This window comes from Macaca thibetana, chromosome 3 (genome assembly GCF_024542745.1).
Source record: "Macaca thibetana thibetana isolate TM-01 chromosome 3, ASM2454274v1, whole genome shotgun sequence".
NCBI lineage: Eukaryota > Metazoa > Chordata > Mammalia > Primates > Cercopithecidae > Macaca > Macaca thibetana.
This window is the reverse complement of record NC_065580.1, coordinates 176310927-176329607: the sequence shown is the minus strand read 5'-3', so window position 1 is coordinate 176329607 and position 18681 is coordinate 176310927. Positions and strand designations below refer to the sequence as shown.

At 36.6% G+C, this 18681-nt stretch overlaps 1 protein-coding gene across 2 annotated transcripts in view; it reads right to left on the bottom strand.

The window, feature by feature from the left end:
• Positions 1–12890: 12890 nt before the first annotated feature.
• LOC126949611 (ATP synthase subunit f, mitochondrial-like) overlaps positions 12891–18681 on the bottom strand; it is a 739455-nt gene continuing 733664 nt past the window's right edge. For both annotated transcript variants that reach the window (XM_050782167.1, XM_050782166.1), the window contains exon 2: positions 12891–13332. In XM_050782167.1, coding sequence (XP_050638124.1) covers positions 13041–13307 — 267 coding nt within the window. In that variant the 5' untranslated portion in view covers positions 13308–13332 and the 3' untranslated portion in view covers positions 12891–13040. The remainder of the gene's footprint in view (positions 13333–18681) is intronic.

The window sequence follows — 18681 nt, the reverse complement described above, 5'->3', positions numbered from 1 at the left end:
TTCACCTCCTAATAACAAATAAATAAATGGAAAAAATCTGGTATGATGCTCCACTTATGAGATAGGCAGAAACACCAATGCTGGGTATTGCTACATTGACAGTATGTAGTAGAAGATGCATTCTCATATACTGGTGATGGAATTGCAAAATGCTGCAAATACATCAAAGACAAAATGTCTTTATTCCTTTTGTTTCCACCTTTATTTTAGGTTCAGGGGGTATATGTGCACTTTTGTTACATGGGTAAATTGCATGTTGCTGAGGCTTATGAATGATCCTGTCACCAAGTTAGTGAGCATAAGAGCCCATAAGTAATATCCCAACTTATGCCCCTCACCCACCCTTTCCCCTTAAATAGTCTGCAGTGCCAATTGTTCCCATCTTTGTGCACATGTATATTCAATGTTTAGCTCCCAATTATAGGTGAGAACATGTGGTATGGTATTTGGTTTCTGTTCCTGCATTAATTTACTTAGGATAATGGCCTCCAACTGCATCCATGTTGCTGCAAAGAACATGATTTTATTATATTTTATGGCTGCATAGTAGCCCATGGTGTATACGTACCACATTTTCTTTATCCAGCCCACCATTGATGAGCATCTTGGTTGAATGCATGTCTTTGCTACTTTGAATAGCATTGTGATGAACATACACATGCATGTGGCTTTTTGATGGAACAATGTATTTTCCTTTGGTATATACCCAGTAGTGAGATTGCAGGTCAAGTGGTAGCTGTTTTAAGTTCTTCAAGAAATCTTCACACTGCTTTCCACAGTAGCTAGACTAATATACATTCCCACCAGCAGTATTTCCTTTCTTTGCAGCATTGCCAGCATCTGTTGTTTTTGACTTCTTGATAATTGCTACTGTGATTGGTGTGGGATGGTTTCCCATTGTGATTTTGATTTGCATTTCTCTGATGATTAGTGAGGATGAGCATTTTTTCATATATTTGTTGGCCACATGTACATTCTTTTCAGAAGTTTCTGTTCATGTCCTTTACTCATTTTTCAATGGGGTTATTTGTGTTATTTTGCTTGCTGGTTTAAATTCTTTATAGATTCTTGATATTAGGCCTTTGTTGAATGCATACTTTGTGAATACGTTTTCCCATTTTGAAGGTTGTCTGCCTGTTTGGTTAATAGTTTATTTTCTTGTGTAGAAACTCCTTTGTTTAATTAGGTCCACTTTCAATTTCTGTTTTTGTTGCAATTGTTTATGGGAACTTAGTCATAAATTCTTTGCCAAGGCCAATTTTTGGAATAGTGTTTCCTAGGTTTTCTTCTACAGTTTTTATTGTTTTCAATCTTCATTTAAGTCTTTAATACATTTTGACTTATTTTTTGTATATGATGAAAGTTTCAATCTTCTGCATATGGCTAACCAGTTACTGTAGCCCCATTTATTGAATAGGTAGTCCTTTCCCCATTGTTATTTTCAACCTAGAAGTAATGAATAAATTCCTGGAAACAAACAGCCTCCTAAGATTGAACCAGAAAGAAATTACAGACCAATAACATGCTCCAAAATGGAATCAATAATGAAAAGCCAGCCATGCCAAAAAACAAAAACAAGAACATCCATGGACCAGAAAGATTCACAGCCAAATTCTACCAAATGTATAAAGAAAACCTAGTACAAATCCTACTGAAATTATTCCAAAACACCAAGGAGTAGGGGCTCCTCCATAAATAATTCTATGAAGCCAGCATTATGCTAATACCAAAGCCTGACAAAGACACAATGGAAAAAAGAAAATTTCAGGCAATATCCCTGCCAGAGATAAACCCAAAAATTCTCAATAAAATTGAGCATCCAGAAGCACATTAAGATTTAATTCACCATGAATCAATAGGCTTAATTCCTGAGATGCAAGGCTGGTTCAATATATGAAAATCAATAAATGTTATTCACCACATAAATTGGATTAGCAACAAAAATCTCATGATCATCTCAATAAACACATAAAAGGCTTTCAGTAAAATTTAATATCCCGTCATATTAATAACCCTCAACAAATCAGACATTAAGGGAACGTCAAAATAATAACAGCCATCTATAACAAACCCACATTCAACACCATACTAAATGGAGAAAAGCTGGAAACATTCCCTTTGAGATATGGAACAGAACAAACATGCCCAGTTTCATCACTCCTACTCAACGTATTATTGGAAGTCCTTGCCAGAGCAATCAGGCAAGAGAAAAAAAATAAAATAAATTCAAATAGGAAGAGAGGAAGTTGAATTATCTCTCTTTGCAGACAATATACTTCTATACCCAGAAAACATCATAGACCCCACCACAAGGCTTTTAGAATGTATAAACAACTTCAGTAAAGTTTTAAGATACAAAATCAATGTACACAAATTAGCAGCATGTATATACGCCAATAACATCCAAAGTTAGAGCCAAATCAAGAATGCAATATCATTTATAATAGACACAAAGAAAATGAAATACCTAGGAATACAGCTTTCCAAAGAGATGGGAGCTGCAAAACACTGCTGAAAGAAATCAGAGAGAACACAGACAAATGGAGAAACATTTCATGCTCATGAATAGGAAGAACTAATATTATTAAAATGGCCATACTGTCCAAAGCAATTTATAGACTCATGTTATTCCTACCAAATTATCATTGTCATTTTTGAGAGAACTAGAAAAAACTATTCTAAAATTCATTTGAAACCAAAAAGGAGCCCACATCACCAAAGCAATGGAAAAGACACATAGACCGATGGAACAAGGTAGAGAACCCAGAAAAAAGTCACACACCTACAATTACTTGGTTTTCAAAAACAAAATCTTTCAAAACAACAAATACACCCTTTAACTCAGGCAAAACCCATTGGGGAGTGTATAGTTAAATTATATTTACAGTTTTGAAATGATATGTGAGCATATCAATAGAAGTAAAGACAGAGTAGAAGGGATTTAGGGATAAGCTGCATATAACTACAGAAAAGACAGGGAAATAATGAGGAAATCAGAAAAAATAAGCTCCAAAACGTTGCCAAAGGAAAATGGAAGGATAATAACTATTGTATATAGTATGTTTCTGTTTATGTACAAATATATGTATCTAGGTACCTATCATCTGTCCATCTATTATCTATCTATCCATGAATGCCAATAAAATATCTCTGAAAAAATATAAAAGAATAGATCTTTATTTACCTTTTGAATTTTAATGTGTCACCTCATTAAAATTAGGAAGAAGGTCAATAAAATTCAGTCAAAACTTTTTCTATAATTTTTTTTCTAGATTGAGCAAATAAATGCAATACGAATGATTTCTCTTTCAATGACATTAAAGATAATTGCTTGATGATAGTTATGCATCCAATTCTGCCAAGAATATGTTCCTCATATTTCACATGCTTTATTCCTAGAATTTCGTATGGGAATAGGAAAACAGCAAGTGCAGATGTTGAATCGGAGATAGGGAGACCCAGAGTCACTTTGAGACATGTGAAGCCATGGGTGAGCCTGCAGGCCTCTAGATCTTAGGGTTGACTTATCAAGCAGAGGAAGTGTGATTGTGTGATTTCGTCCTAGTCACATGTCCTCTCCAACAACTTCAGTTTCTCCATCCGATAATGAAGATTATACCCCGCCCTCCACCACACACATAGTCAAATCAATGTCGAGCTTGTACGGAATCTGAGCAGTATCCCAGTGAGTTATAGCAGTCAGAGGCCCTGAGGAGAGAAGAGCAGGAAAGAGCTGAACGTGAAAGCTCAGGAATCCATTAGGCAGGGCAAATTTAAGCATAATAAATCAGAGAGTTGGGCTGGTTGTGGTGGCTCATGCCTGTAATCCCAGCACTTTGGGAGGCCGAGGCAGGCGGATCACGAGGTCAGGAGATTGAGACCATCCTGGCCAACATGGTGAAACATCCATGGACCAGAAAGATTCACAGCCAAATTCTACCAAATGTATAAAGAAAATTTTTTTTTCTTTACTGAAGAAAACTTTTCTTTACCGTCTCTACTGAAATACCAAAAATTAGCCGGGCGTGGTGGTGGCGCCGGTAGTCCCAGCTACTCAGGAGGCTGAGGCAGGAGAATGGCGGGAACCCGGGAGGCGGAGCTTGCAGCGAGCCGAGATCGCGCCACTGCACTCCAGTCTGGGTGACAGAGCGAGACTCCGTCTGAAAAAAAAAGAAAAGAAAAGAAAAGAAAAGAAATTAGAGCGTTAGAGAAACAATCTGAAATTCTTGATTAACTGGCAGAGAATAATTAGGTACAAAAGTCAAATTCCTAAGGAATGGTTTTTTAATGACCAACAATTCATTTACCCATCTTATGAGCAAAGAGTTGGGTGCCAAAGAATCTTTGTCTTGGCTATTTCAAAGTTAAAACATTATATATACACATAATTTTTCTATCAAGTAGCTGATAAAATATAACTATATATAATTTTAATTAACTTACAATTATATATAATTTTAATTAACATATAATTATATGTATATTATAATTAACATATAATTATGCATATACTTATATATATATTCATGTATTATGTTTTTAAAGCCTCTTTAATAGCTCAGCATTCCATAGCTTTTCACAGTTGACCCTCAAAAGAGATTCCCCATTTTAACTACAGGTTCTCTAAACTGATATCATTCTTTAGTACTTTAAAGAAAATCACCTGGCGCGGTGGCTCAAGCCTGTAATCTCAGCACTTTGGGAGGCTGAGATGGGTGGATCACGAGGTCAGGAGATTGAGACCATCCTGGCTAACACGGTGGAACCCCGTCTCTATTAAAAAATACAAAAAACTAGCCGGGCGTGGTGGCAGCACCTGTGGTCCCAGCTACTCCGGAGGCTGAGGCAGGAGAATGGCGTAAACCCGGGAGGCGGAGCTTGCAGTGAACTGAGATCCGGCCACTGCACTCCAGCCTGGGCGACAGAGCGAGACTCCGTGTCACAAAAAAAAAAAAAAAAAAAATCACTACGTATTTCTTATATCACATGACTTTTCCTTCAATGCATGTATTTTTTATCACCTTTTATTTTTATTTTTGATATAATATGTTCTTCTACATTAAGCAAATTAGTCATGGGGAGTGTGTTTGAAAGCTATGTTTTCTGCTTTCTATACTACATAAATAAATGTAAAATATAGCAATCTAAAATGTGACATGTTACGAAAGTTATATTTATTAGTCAACTGAGAAATATTTTATAAACATGTGCATGCAGGAGCCCAGTATTTTGTGTACTAAGAAGCAAATGCTAATTACTGAAAGGCAGACAACTGTGAAAATATTTTTCTCTTATGATTGAGTTCTCTTCACATCACTGATTTATTTGTAGCATAAAGATAAAGAATAATTTAAAATCCATATCAAATGAGAATCAACTGGATCTAGTTAAGTTGAAAAACAAAAAGTATTTAATAAATAAATTGTTTCAAGGGCACACAAAAAAAACAGGATAAAATTTTCGTGAGGTTGACGTCTTTTATTCATTTGATAAATTGAGTACTAACCTTCTTTGTATATGTACCACGTTCTTAGAAAACAATGGTTTCATTTCAAAGTGTGGGCTTTTTTTCATTTAAACTTGAATGTGGAAAACTTTTTCGGGCCTTATTTTCACAAAGATACTTCAGCAGAGTTAAATATATGAAAAATATCCAACGAATTCCTATTTTACTCAGAATTTTTTTAAATGTGTAGCTTCTACATGAGGCCAATATGTCAATATTGTGATATGATTGGAGATCCACAATTTTGAGTCAAACTCCCCAACAGCTTCAATTTCTCTAAGAGTGGAGATGACAATATCATAGGTAGATTGATGATTGATAGATAGATAGATAGATAGATAGATAGATAGATAGATAGGATATACACATACATTAAAATCAATGTCAAGTACATAAGCAACTATAAAGAGAGGCTATATCAATAACAATCAAAAACTTGACAAATATTTATTAAATACCAGTTATGTGTTGGGCATATTATTATAATAGTCACTATTATTTTGGCATAAATTAACATTTTACACAAAATATATGTCACTTTTTAAAGGTATTATCAGTGAGAATTTCCTTTTGGAAAGTTAAGGAATTTATTTCTATGAGAACTCTTAAGAATATCCATTGTGTTTTAGCAAATAAATTGTTCTTAGGCATCCAAATTCAAAGTAAAATGTGAAAGTTTTGATAATTCATTGAATTATAATCAACAAATTATGTCCAGAAGTCATAAGGGAAGGGAAGAGCAAATTGGAAGCAGTAAGTATGGTAGTTGTTGAAGAAATAAGTAAATGCACGTAGGACTGAAATGTTAAGCATTGATTACTGGAAACAACATGGAAATTAATTAATTCATTTAGAATGTTGTTAAAATAATTCTTATTACAGAGGAACAGTGGGTAACTTTTAGTATTTTTTTATTATATTTTAAGTTGTGGGAAACACGTACAGAACGTGCATGTTTGTTACATAGGTATGCACATGCCATGGTGGTTTGCTGCACCCAGCAACCTGTCATCTACTTTAGGTATTCTCCAAATGCTATCTCTCCCCTAGCCCCCCACACCCAACAGCCCCCAGTGTGTGATGTTCCCCTCCCTGTGTCCGTGTATTCTCATTGTTCAACTCCCACTTATGAGTGAGAACATGCGGTGTTTGATTTTCTGTTTCTGTGTTAGTTTGCTGAGAATGATGGTTTCCAGCTTCATCCATGTCCCTACAAAGGACATGAACTCATCCTTTTCTGTGACTCCATAGTATTCCATGGCGTATGTGTTCCCATATCATTAATGGGCATTTGGGTTGGTTCCAAGTCTTTGCTATTGTGAATAGTGCTGCAATAAACATATGTGTGCATGTGTCTTTATAGCAGAATGATTTATAATCCTTTGTGTATATACCCAGTAATGGGATTGCTGGGTCAAATGGTATTTCTTGTTGTAGATCCTTGAGGAATCACCACACTGTCTTCCACAATGATTGAACTAATTTCAACCATTAAGTGTTGCTATTTCTCCACATCCTCTCTAGCATCTGTTGTTTCCTGACATTTTAAATAATCACCATTCTAACTGGTGTGAGATGGTATCTCATTGTGGTTTTGATTTGCATTTCTCTAATGACCAGTGACTATGAGCTTCTTTTCGTATGCTTGTTGGCCTCATAAATGTCTTCTTTTGAGAAGTGTATGTTCATGTCCTTCTCCCACTTTTTGATGGGGTTGTTTGTTTTTTTTCTTGTAAATTTGTTTAAGTTCCTTGTAGATTCTGGATATTAGTCCTTTGTCAGATGGATAGATTGCAAAATCTTTCTCCATTCCGTAGATTGCCTATTCACTCTGATGATAGTTTCTTTTGCTGTGCAGAAGCTCTTTAGTTTAGAGTTGCTGGCAAGATGGCCAAACATGAATAGCTCTTGTCTGCAGCTCCCAGTGAGATCAATGCAAAAGACAGGTGATTTCTCTATTTCCAACTGTGGTACCCCGCTCATCTCTTTGGGACTGGTTAGACAGTGGGTGCAGCCCATAGAGGGCAAACCAAAGCAGGGTGGGGCATCACCTCACCCTCTGGGAAGCACAGGGGTTTGGGGAACTCCCTCCCTTAGCCAAAGGAAGCCATGAGGGACTGTGCCATGAGGAGCAGTGCACTCCAGCCCAGATAGTATGTTCTTCCCACAGTCTTCACAACCCACAGACCAGGAGATTCCCTTGGGTGCCTACACCACCAGGGCCATGGGTTTCAAGCACAAACTGGGTGGTCATTTGGCCAGACACTGAGCTAGGTGCAGGAGTTTTTGTTGTTGTTGTTGTTGTTGTTTTCAGTTTTTTTTTTTGTTTGTTTTTTGTTTTTTGCCAAGTGGCACCTGGAATGATAACAAGATAGAACCATTCACTTCCCTGGGGCTGAAGCTTCACCAGGGAGCCAACTGGTCTAGCTCAGCAGATCCTACTTCCACACAGCCCAGCAAGCTAAGAGCCACTGGCTTGAAATTCTCACTGCCAGTACAGCAGTCAGAAGTTGACCTGGAATACTCGAGATTGGTAGGAAGAGGGGTGTCCACCATTACTGAGGCTTGAATAGGCAGTTTTTCTCTCACAGTGTAAGCAAAACCAACAGAAAGTTCAAACTGGGCAGAGCTCACCACAGCTCAGCAAAACCACTGTAACCAGCCTGCCTCTCTAGATTTCTCCTCTCTGAGCAGGGCATCTCTGAAAGAAAGGCAGCAGCCCCAGTCAGGGGCTTATAGATAAAACTCCCATCTCAATGGGACAGAGCACCTGGGGGAAGGGACAACTGTGGGAGCAGCTTCAGCAGACTTAAACATTTCTGCCTGCCAGTTCTGAGGAGCAGCGGATCTCTCAGCATAGTACTCAAGGTCTGCTAAGGGACAGACGGCCTCCTCAAGTAGGTCCCTGTCTCCTGACCGGGAGACACCTCCCAGAAGTAGTTGACAGACACCTCATACAGGAGAGCTCCAGCTGGCATCTGGTAGGTGCCCCTCTGGGACGAAGTTTCCAGAGGAAGGAACAGGCAGCAATCTTTGCTGTTCTGCAACCTCTGCTGGTGATACCCATGCAAACAGGGTCTAGAGTGGACCTCCAGCAAATTCCAGCAGACCTGCAGCAGAGGGTCATGACTGTTAGAAGGATAACTAACAAACAGAAAGGAATAGCACTGATGTCAACAAAAAGGATGTCCACACAGAAATCTCATTTGAACGTGACCAACATCAAAGACCGAAGGTAGATAAATCCACAATGATGAGGAAAAACCAGCACAAAAAGGCCGAAAATTCAAAAAACCAGAACACCTCATCTCCTCCAAAGGATCACAACTCCTCACCAGCAAGGGAACAAAACTGGACAGAGAATGAATTTGATGAATTAACATGAGTAGGTTTCAGAAGGTGGGTAATAATAAACTCCTCTGAGCTAAACGAGCGTGTTCTAACCCAATGCAAGGAAGCTAGGAACCTTGAAAAAAGGTAAGAGTAATTGCTAACTAGAAAAACCCATTTAGAGAAGAACATAAATGACATGATGGAGCTGAAAAACACCACATGAGAACTTTGTGAAGCATGCACAAATATCAATAACCAAATCGATCAAGCCAAAGAAAGGAAATCACAGAGTGAAGATCAACTTAATGAAATAAAGCATGAAGACAATGATAGAGAAAAAAGAATGAAAAGGAATGAACAAACCTCCAAGAAATATGGACCTACATGAAAAGACCAACCCTAAGTTTGATTGGTGTACCTGAAAGTGATGGGGAGAATGGAACCAAGTAGGAAAACTCTCTTAGGATATTACCTAGGAGAACTTCCTCAACCTAACAAGACAGGCCAACATTCAAATTCAGGAAGTACGGAGAACACCACAAAGATACTCCTTGAGAAGAGCAACCCCAAGACACATAATCATCAGATTCACCAAGGTTGAAATGAAGGAAAAAATGTTAAGGGCAGCCAGAAAGTTCGGGTTATCCGCAAATGGAAGTCCATCAGAATAACACCGGATCTCTCTGCAGAAACCCTACAGCCAGAAGGGACTGGGGGTCAATATTCAACATTTTTAAAGAACATGATTTTCAACCCAGAATTTCATATCCAGCCAAACTAAGCTTCATAAGTGAAGGAGAAATAAAATCCTTTATGGACAAGCAAATGCTGAGCAATTTTGTTTCCACCAGGCCTACCTTATAAGAGCTCCTGAAGGAAGCACTAAATATGGAAAGGAAAACCTCATACCAGCTACTGCAAAACCATACCAAATTGTAAAGACCATCGACACTATGAAGAAACTGCATCAACTAATGACTAGAATAACCAGCTAGCATCATAATGACAGGATCAAATTCACACATAACAATATTAACCTTAAATGTAAATGGGCTATATGCCCCAATTAAAAGACGAAGACTAGCAAATTGGACAAAGAGTCAAGACCCATTGGTGTGCTGTATTCAGGAGACCCATCTCACATGCAAAGACAAACGTAGGCTCAAAATAAAGGGATGGAGGAATATTTACCTAGCAAATGAAAAGAAAAAAAAAGTAGAGGCTGCAATCTTAGTCTCTGATAAAACAGACTTTAAACCAACGAAGATCAAAAGAAACAAAGAAGGGCATTACATAATGGTAAAGTGATCAATGCAACAAGAAGAACTAACTATCCTAAATATAAAGGCACCCAATACAGGAGCACCAAGGTTCATAAAACGAGTTCTTAGAGTCCCACAAAGAGATTTAGACTCCCACACAATGATAGTGGGAGATTTTAACACCCCACTGTCAATATTAGACAGATCAACAAAACATAAAATTAACAAGGATATTCAGGAGTTAAACTCAACTTTGGACCAAGTGGACTCAATAGACATCTGCAGAACTCTCCACCCCAAAACAACGGCATATACATTCTTCTCAGCACTATATCGCACTTATTCTGAAATTGACCACATAATTAAAAGTGAAACATGCCTCAGCAAATGCAAAACAATGGAAATCATAACAAACAGTCTCTCAGACCACAGTGCAATCAAATTAGAACTCAGGATAAAGAAACTGAGTTCTACATGGAAACTGAACAACCTGCTCCTCAATGACTATGGGATAAATAACAAAATTAAGGCAGAAATAAAGAAGGTCTTTGAAACCAATGAAAACAAAGACACAATGTACCAAAATCTCTGGGACACAACTAAAGGAGTGTTTAGAGGGAAATTTATAGCACTAAATGCCCACAGGAGAAAGCAGGAAAGATCTAAAATTGACACCTTAACACCACAATTAAAATAACTAGAGGAGCAAGAGCAAACAAATTCAAAATGTAGCAGAAGACAAGAAATAACTAAGATCAGAGCAGAACTGAAGAAGATAGAGACACGAAAAACACTTCAAAAAATCAACGAATCCAGGAGCTGGTTTTTTGAAAAGATTAACAAAATAGATAGGACACTAGCCAGACTAATAAAGAAGAAAAGAGAGAACAATCAAATAGATACAATTAAAAAATGATAAAGGGGATATCACCACTGATCCCACAGAAATACAAACTACCATCAGAGTATACTATAAACACCTCAATGCAAATAAACAAACTAGAAAATCTAGAAGAAATGGATAAATTTCTGGACACATATGCCCTCCCAAAACTAAACCATGAAGAAGTCAAATCCCTGAATATTCCAATAACAAGTTCTGAAATCAAGGCAGCAATTAATAGCCTACTAACCAAAAAAATCCCAGGACCAGACGGATTCAGAGCCAAATTCTACCAGAAGTATAAAGAGGTGCTGGTACCATTCTGTCTGAAACTATTCCAGACAATAGAAAAAGAGAGACTCCTCCCTAATCATTTCACAAAGCTAGCATCATCCGGATACCAAAACCTGGCAGAGACACAAGAAAAACAGAAAATTTCAGGCCAATATCCCTGATGAACATCGATACGAAAATCCTCAATAAAATACTGGCAAACCAAATCCAGCAGTGCATCAAAAAGCAAATCCACCACGTTCAAGTTGGCTTAATCACTGAGAGGCAAGGCTAGTTCAACATATGTAAATCAATAAATGTAATTCGTCACATAAACAGAACCAATGACAAAAATATCACATGATTATCTCAATAGAGGCAGAAAAGGCCCTCGATAAAATTTAACACCTCTTCATGCTAAAAACTCAATAAACTAGGTATTGATAGAACATATCTCAAAATAATAAGAGCTATTTATGACAAACTCATAGCCAATATCATACAGAATGGGCAAAAGTTGGAAGCATTCCCTTTGAAAACCAGCACAAGACAAGGATGCCCTCCCTCACCACTCCTATTCAATTTCAGTGTTTTTGAAGGCGTTTCACACAATAGCAGTGTTAATATATGCGTAAAATTAACAATAATAAGTTAGTAAGCTACTAACCACATGCACAGAATTTTGGCATACAAGGTTGGGAATTACCATTGCTACATAAAGCTACATAAAGTATAGCTTAGAGTATAATGTAAATTACAAACAACTTTCTTGTAGTATAAGTTAAGCTTAATGGTAGAACAAATTTTAAATAGTCACTATCTTTAAGAACTTTAATAAAACAATAAATAATACATAAAATACATTAAAATTTACATGTTATATATTTTGAACTAGTTTATCTAGTGAAAATATATAAACAAATTACTGGTATACTGTGATGTGTGCATGTTTGTGTGTGTGTGTAAGCCTTCTTGTATATCCATCATATGTTAACAAATATTTTGTCTAATCTACATATTTTGACAAGATAGCATAACACAATAATATGATATTTTATCTATATAAAGTTTCCGAAATACAGATAAAAACTACTATCTTGATGTAAATTTGAGTAGAAATTCCTTCAGATTGAGCTCTTGGAAAGCTTCCTTCTGTGGTTACAATCAATCAATGAAGAACATTCTCCAGTTGGAGTGCACATAACTGAGATCTCTGCATATGTAATGAAATAACAACCAAATGTACATTTGTGATTCTCTACACAAGTGTATATTCATCACCATAAGTTTTACACTTTAATACTCATTGTGTGATTTTCAAGACTGACTTCTGAGAAGAAGATAAAAAAAGAAATTGCTCTAATAGAACATTTATTCTGGAACAAGTTAAGGGTTATTGGTTTTTTGCTTCTTTTTCATTCATATTCACTCTTTTTCATTCATGAATATTCATTCATATTCATATTCTTTACCGAGTCACCTCTACTTTTCCCAAGCCTCTTGTTTTTCTGTAAGGTCTTCTTTATGGCAAGTAGTCTAGCCATAGAAGGCTAGTCAAATGTCTAGCGTGGCATTTGCAATGTTACAGGTTTCCTTTCACCTCTGAAGAATCTAATGAAAGGGAAAGGCATTCTTTTTTTTTTTTTTTAACCAGTCATCTTTTATTTGGAGGTTAATTCCCATTAGGACATGAAAGGATTCAGCAACGATCGAGATTGTGTTCCTCACGGAGGGGCTCAGGCCAAGGTCATGGGGTCAGGGGGTGGTGCATAGTGTGTCCTCTTCAGTGGTATTTGCGGAGCCACTCGTGCTTGAGATGCTTGTAGGAAATGCTGTAGTTGAAGAGCACGTAGCATGCCAGCACCATGGTAATCCCCGAGATGCTCCTCTTCTTCACGTTAATGTACTTGTTGTAGTACCGGTAGTAACCTCTTTGAAATGCTCCGAGAATGCCACTAGGGCTGAAGTCCCGCATCAAGATCCAGTTTGGCAGCTCCCCCAGTTTGACCTCCAGAAGTTTCTTGTCCTTCACTGGTACCACTGATGCCATCTTGGAGTCCTGGTGTCCGCTGTGCCTCGGGAAAGGCATTCTTTAGTACAAACATTTCTAATCTATTTAATTATAATAATAAAGTGAATCTTAGTGGAATAAGTGAGAGACAGGACTAGCTGGATTTCCTAGGCTAAGAATTCCTAAGCCTAGCTGGGGAAGGTGACCGCACCTACCTTTAAACATGGGGCTTGTAACTCAGCTCACACCTGAGGAATCAGGTAGTAAAGACGGCTAACTAAAATACAAATTAGGCTAAAAGCGGGAGGTAAAGAAATAGTCAAATCATCTATCATCTGAGAGCACAGGGGGAGCGACAATGATCTGGATATAAACCCAGGCATTGGAGCAGGAAGTGGCAACCCCCTTTGGCTCCCTTCCCATTGTATGGGAGCTCTGTTTTCACTCTATTAAATCTTGCAACTGCACACTCTTCTGGTCCATGTTTGTTCCGACTCAAGCTGAGCTTTCACTCGCCATCTGCCACTGCTGATGACTGTCATCATAGACCCGCCTCTGACATCCATCCCTCCAGATCCGACAGGGTGTCCGCTGTGCTCCTGATGCAGCCAGGCGCCCACTGCCACTCCCAACCGGGCTAAAGGCTCACCATTGTTCCTGCATAGCTGAGTGCCCAGGTTCGTCTTAATCAAGCTGAACACTGGTTGCTGGGTTCCAAGGTTCTCTTCCATGACCCATGGCTTCTAATAGAGCTATAGCACTCACCGCATGTCCCAACATTCCATTCCTTGGAATCTGTGAGGCCAAGAACCCCAGGTCAGAGAACAAAAGACTTGCCACCATCTTGGGAGCAGCCTACCCCATTTTCCAAAGGTCCCACCCCATCTTGGAAGCTCTAAGAACAAAGACCGTCCAGTAACATAAGCACTTCTAATTCACCCATAACTTTTATTATAAAATACTTAATAACATAATAACTTTGTGTTGTCTTAAAAAGTGCAGTGCTATGCAATTTGGAAATAAACTTTAGTTTCTCAGTTTACTTAACAGTTCACTTTTTTTTTTTACTTAAAATATCCTCTAAAATCTCTATGATTCAGAGATGCTGAGTATTATATTTCAGCTGGAAAGAATTTAAAACTATTTATGAAAATCTCTTTAAATAAATTTAGTAAGTTCAATTGCCAAAATGAAAAAGGTTGCAAAATTAACAGCTTACATGCTTATTCTATGAAAAATTTTAGCTTTGTCTTCAAGGGCTATGTTTTAAACATCATTTTGTGGATACTCAGCAATTCATTTTGATTTAGTCATTTATTGGTGATTACCTCTTGATTCATCAAAGTAGAAATCCTGGTTGGTTCTGGAGTGCTTCATTTATGCAAAATTTGGTTAAGTCAAAAAGGACCATTCTTGCAGCATGGTTACCATCAACCTTGTTAGCCTCATATGTTTAGGGAAATTGTCTGTTTCATGGCTAAAATTTTTGCAAATGATTATGTCCATGTGAAGTTATATGAAATATACAGTGGTGTGTGTGTGGAATACAGGGAGACTTATCTGGATCATGGGGACCAACATATGAATATTAGCTATTTTAATGAGCCTCCACAGATTTAACAGGTGTATGTTAACCAGTTGTACTTGCATTATTATTACATATAATATTATACACAATATATAGATATATACAATGTGATATACATATAACTGAATAAAACAAATTAATTATAAATGGAGAGAGAGAGAGAATATATTCAAAATAGAATGAAAAGTAGGTGTAGAAGGAATCATCGAAATAGGAAATCTCCATTTGGCAATCATGTTAGTAATAATTTACTCAAACATCTATGGTTGTTATCACTAGTATACAAAAGTTGGATGAACATTGAAATATTTGCATAGTTTTAAAATACTTCCCTCCAGAATTCTCATCAATTATAAAGAGGAAAAGTGTAACATCACAGCAGAGATAGCTAGCACACTAGTATAACTGAGTGATTAAAGTCAATATTCCCAGGAATGTGATAGATTGACAGGCAATGATAAAAACACAGAATTACTTCTGTGATATTCCTGCCAAAAATGCATAACATGAATTTCATCGTGAAAAAACATCAGATAATCCCAAACTGAGGAATATTTTACAAAATAACTGGCCTATTAGTCTTCAAAAATATAAGGTCATAAGAATCAAAGAAACATTGAGGAATTATTTCAGAATAAGCAAAGCTAAAGAGATACGATGATCAATGTAAGGAATGATCCAGGATTAGATTTATTTTAGGATATTATTGGGACATTTGCCAAATTTGAATGGGATGTCTTGGCAAGGAGTTTTGTGGGACTACTTTGTACTGTACTTGTCATTTCTCGTAAAGTTTGAAATTACATCAACACACACACACAAATGAACTGATACTGCTACTAATATCTCAAGTGACTCCTAGCCTATTGGAGGATGTACTAATAAAATAAAATTGTCATAAAAATTCGGGACTGAGGGTTATTTATTGTTCAATCCTTTGTTAGGCATATTTCTTTTCTTACATAAAGAAAGTGTTCCAATTTCTTGACTGAAACACAGATATACTAATTGGGGAGAATTAGAAGCATTCTGTGATTAACCACAATGCTGACAATCCAAAGGAAAATGTATTAAATTCATTTCTACCAGACTTTTTAATGAATTACTCATCTGCCTCATAATGCTATCCAATTGTATGTCTATTGCACATGAAATATATTTGATTATCTTTTATTTAAAATTATTAGATTCTACCATATTTAGCCATATAACTGTCATGACATTTTCTAGCATTTTACTGTTTCACATTTGAAGCAGTCTGAGTAAGATAATATGATTCATAGTATCATTGCTCTGATTATGATGTTGAGGCGAGAGGTTTTCTAACACAAACTTAAAATAACCTCTTGTCACAAATATTACCTTAAATGGGAAAAATGTAATTACTTTTGCACTAACCTAATATAAATGACCTTACATCACATGTCCGGCAGTTTATTATTTATCAACTTTAAAATAATTTTGAAATTATAAATGATTGCCATATTGCTTTTTTTTATAGACTGTCTCAGGTATAGAGAGATATATAACAATTTGAAAAGACCCAATGAAATTTAAGTGTGTTTATTGTACAATAAGCTTCATCCCATGAAATTTTACTCAGATCACAATGAAATGTATTTTATTCACCATTTCAGGAAAAGAAATCACCAGTAAACCTTCTGAATGTTATGTTTATTCAAGTTCATTATGGCTGAAAAGAAAAGAGGTTTCCTTTGTAGTTGTATTTTTTCAATTTCAGTACAACAAAATGAGATTATATTCATTTTATGAAAACACCTGAGTTCAGGTATACAAATCTTCTTTTCAAGATTAAGTGTAAGTGAAAAGTTATTTAAAGAATATTATTATCTTGTGCACTCTACCAGGAATGATGAAGAAAGGGATATGTGGAAACGTATTTTTAGAATCAGTGCTGCCCAATTCTTGTTAAAGCCTAAGATTTACATTTGGAGAAAGAAATCTCATAATCACAAATTCTAGCCATCCCTTGTATTAGTTTTTATAAATTATAGTAAACAGATGTGAGGTGTTTATTTAGAGAATGTTTCAGGTATTGATAATGACAAATTTGGTGTACTTTTCTAAAAATTCAAATATAGTTGTAATAATGGACTTTTATGATAGATGCAATGCTATAATTTGATTGGACTGTTTCATTTTTCCCCTGGCACATAAAAGACTCCATTTCTTTAGTTTCCTATCAGCTGGCTGGGGCCAGGTGGCAAGTAGAATATGGGCAGAAGTTATATAGTGCATTTCCAGTTCTGGCACTATGGAGGATATACTAATACACATTCTTCTTATACTTATTTTTTAGTAGCAGGAGGCAAACGACTCAGTGGAAGATGGAAAGAGTCAAAGTGGTCCCAGAACCAATACATGAAATTATCTCCTTCCCTAGTTCACCCCTTGAAGGATAAATGAGAATGTCCTGGATGTCCTGGATGGATGGAGATGTCCTGTAGAACGTCTGACCAAGAACATCCACATTGGACTTTGCATGAGTAAGAAATAAACTTTAATGATATTAATCCATTGTGATTTGGGATTGTTATAGCAACTCCGGTCTGGCCAAGGCAGCTTTCTAGTTTAATCATGAGGTTACCTGGAAACAAACGGGATATGTTTGTTCAAAAGTACGTCATAGTGTATAAATTTCTCATTAATTGTCAAGCATAGAGTAACTACATTTTCCCTCCCAATTTCCAGGTTATTTTGTAAGGATGATATGCATTAAAAACAAAAGATTCTGATGTTGATTTATTTCTAAAAGGAACTTGAATCAACATAGATGTGGCCAAGGTTTCTAACCGTCTATATCTATAGTAGCATGCCACCAATGCTGACTGATAGTCATAAAGATGGCTCTAAAACCGTATCAGATGTTTAACCCTAGGGACAAGACATTATCTGAGATCCAAATTATGAAAATATTAGGTCTAATGTGCCAATATTATCTTTAGATATTAATACCCACATAAATTATATAAAGTTTAATCTGTAGAGGTTGACGATTGGCAAGTTCCTCACACACTGCCCTTCAGAGAGCAATTTAAGCTCTCTTACCACACTAACAGAATGCACAACTAATATTTACACAGTGCTGGGCACTACAGAGAACCTTTTCCATAGATTATCCAGTTTACTCCTCACAACCAACCTAGAAACTGAGAATTCCGATCAGTTCTATTTTACAGGTTAAGAAACACAGCCAAGTGGTAGTTATTCTGAGACAGTCTTGTAAGGAACAGCTTTATTTTATTCATCAATGTAGCTTCAATTCTTATTCCAGTGTCTGTTAAATGGTAGACACCAGAAAGGAATTTTCCAAAGAGCTAAATAAGCAAAGAACTAAATAAACAAGGATATCTTTCATGTCCTCTGATCCTACACCCATTCTATGTGCCCATAACTCCCCTGGTATTTCAGTTGTATATCTTTTGCGGGGCTCTTACTGTACTTTTTTCTTGTATCTCCAATAAATGTAGACTATATGCCCTATAGTAACTCAATGAATAACTTAACTTCTCCTCCTAAATTGAGGAAACTGGAACTCAAATGCACTCTTGGAACTTGTTTTAATTTTGTACTGGAGCAACCACAAACTGACTGATAAAGTATCCCCGTGCTTAGCAAACCCCACTACTCAATTTCAGCCTTATGAATATTTTCTAATAGTAAGAAATGAAAGTAAGAAAAATTAAAAACATATCTCAATTTCCAACTCCAAAAATTAATGCTCACTCCTATCAGATCTCAAAATGATGCCTCAGCCTGGCTAGGAAAAATGGCAATTTCAGTAGAATCTTCAATATTAAAAGA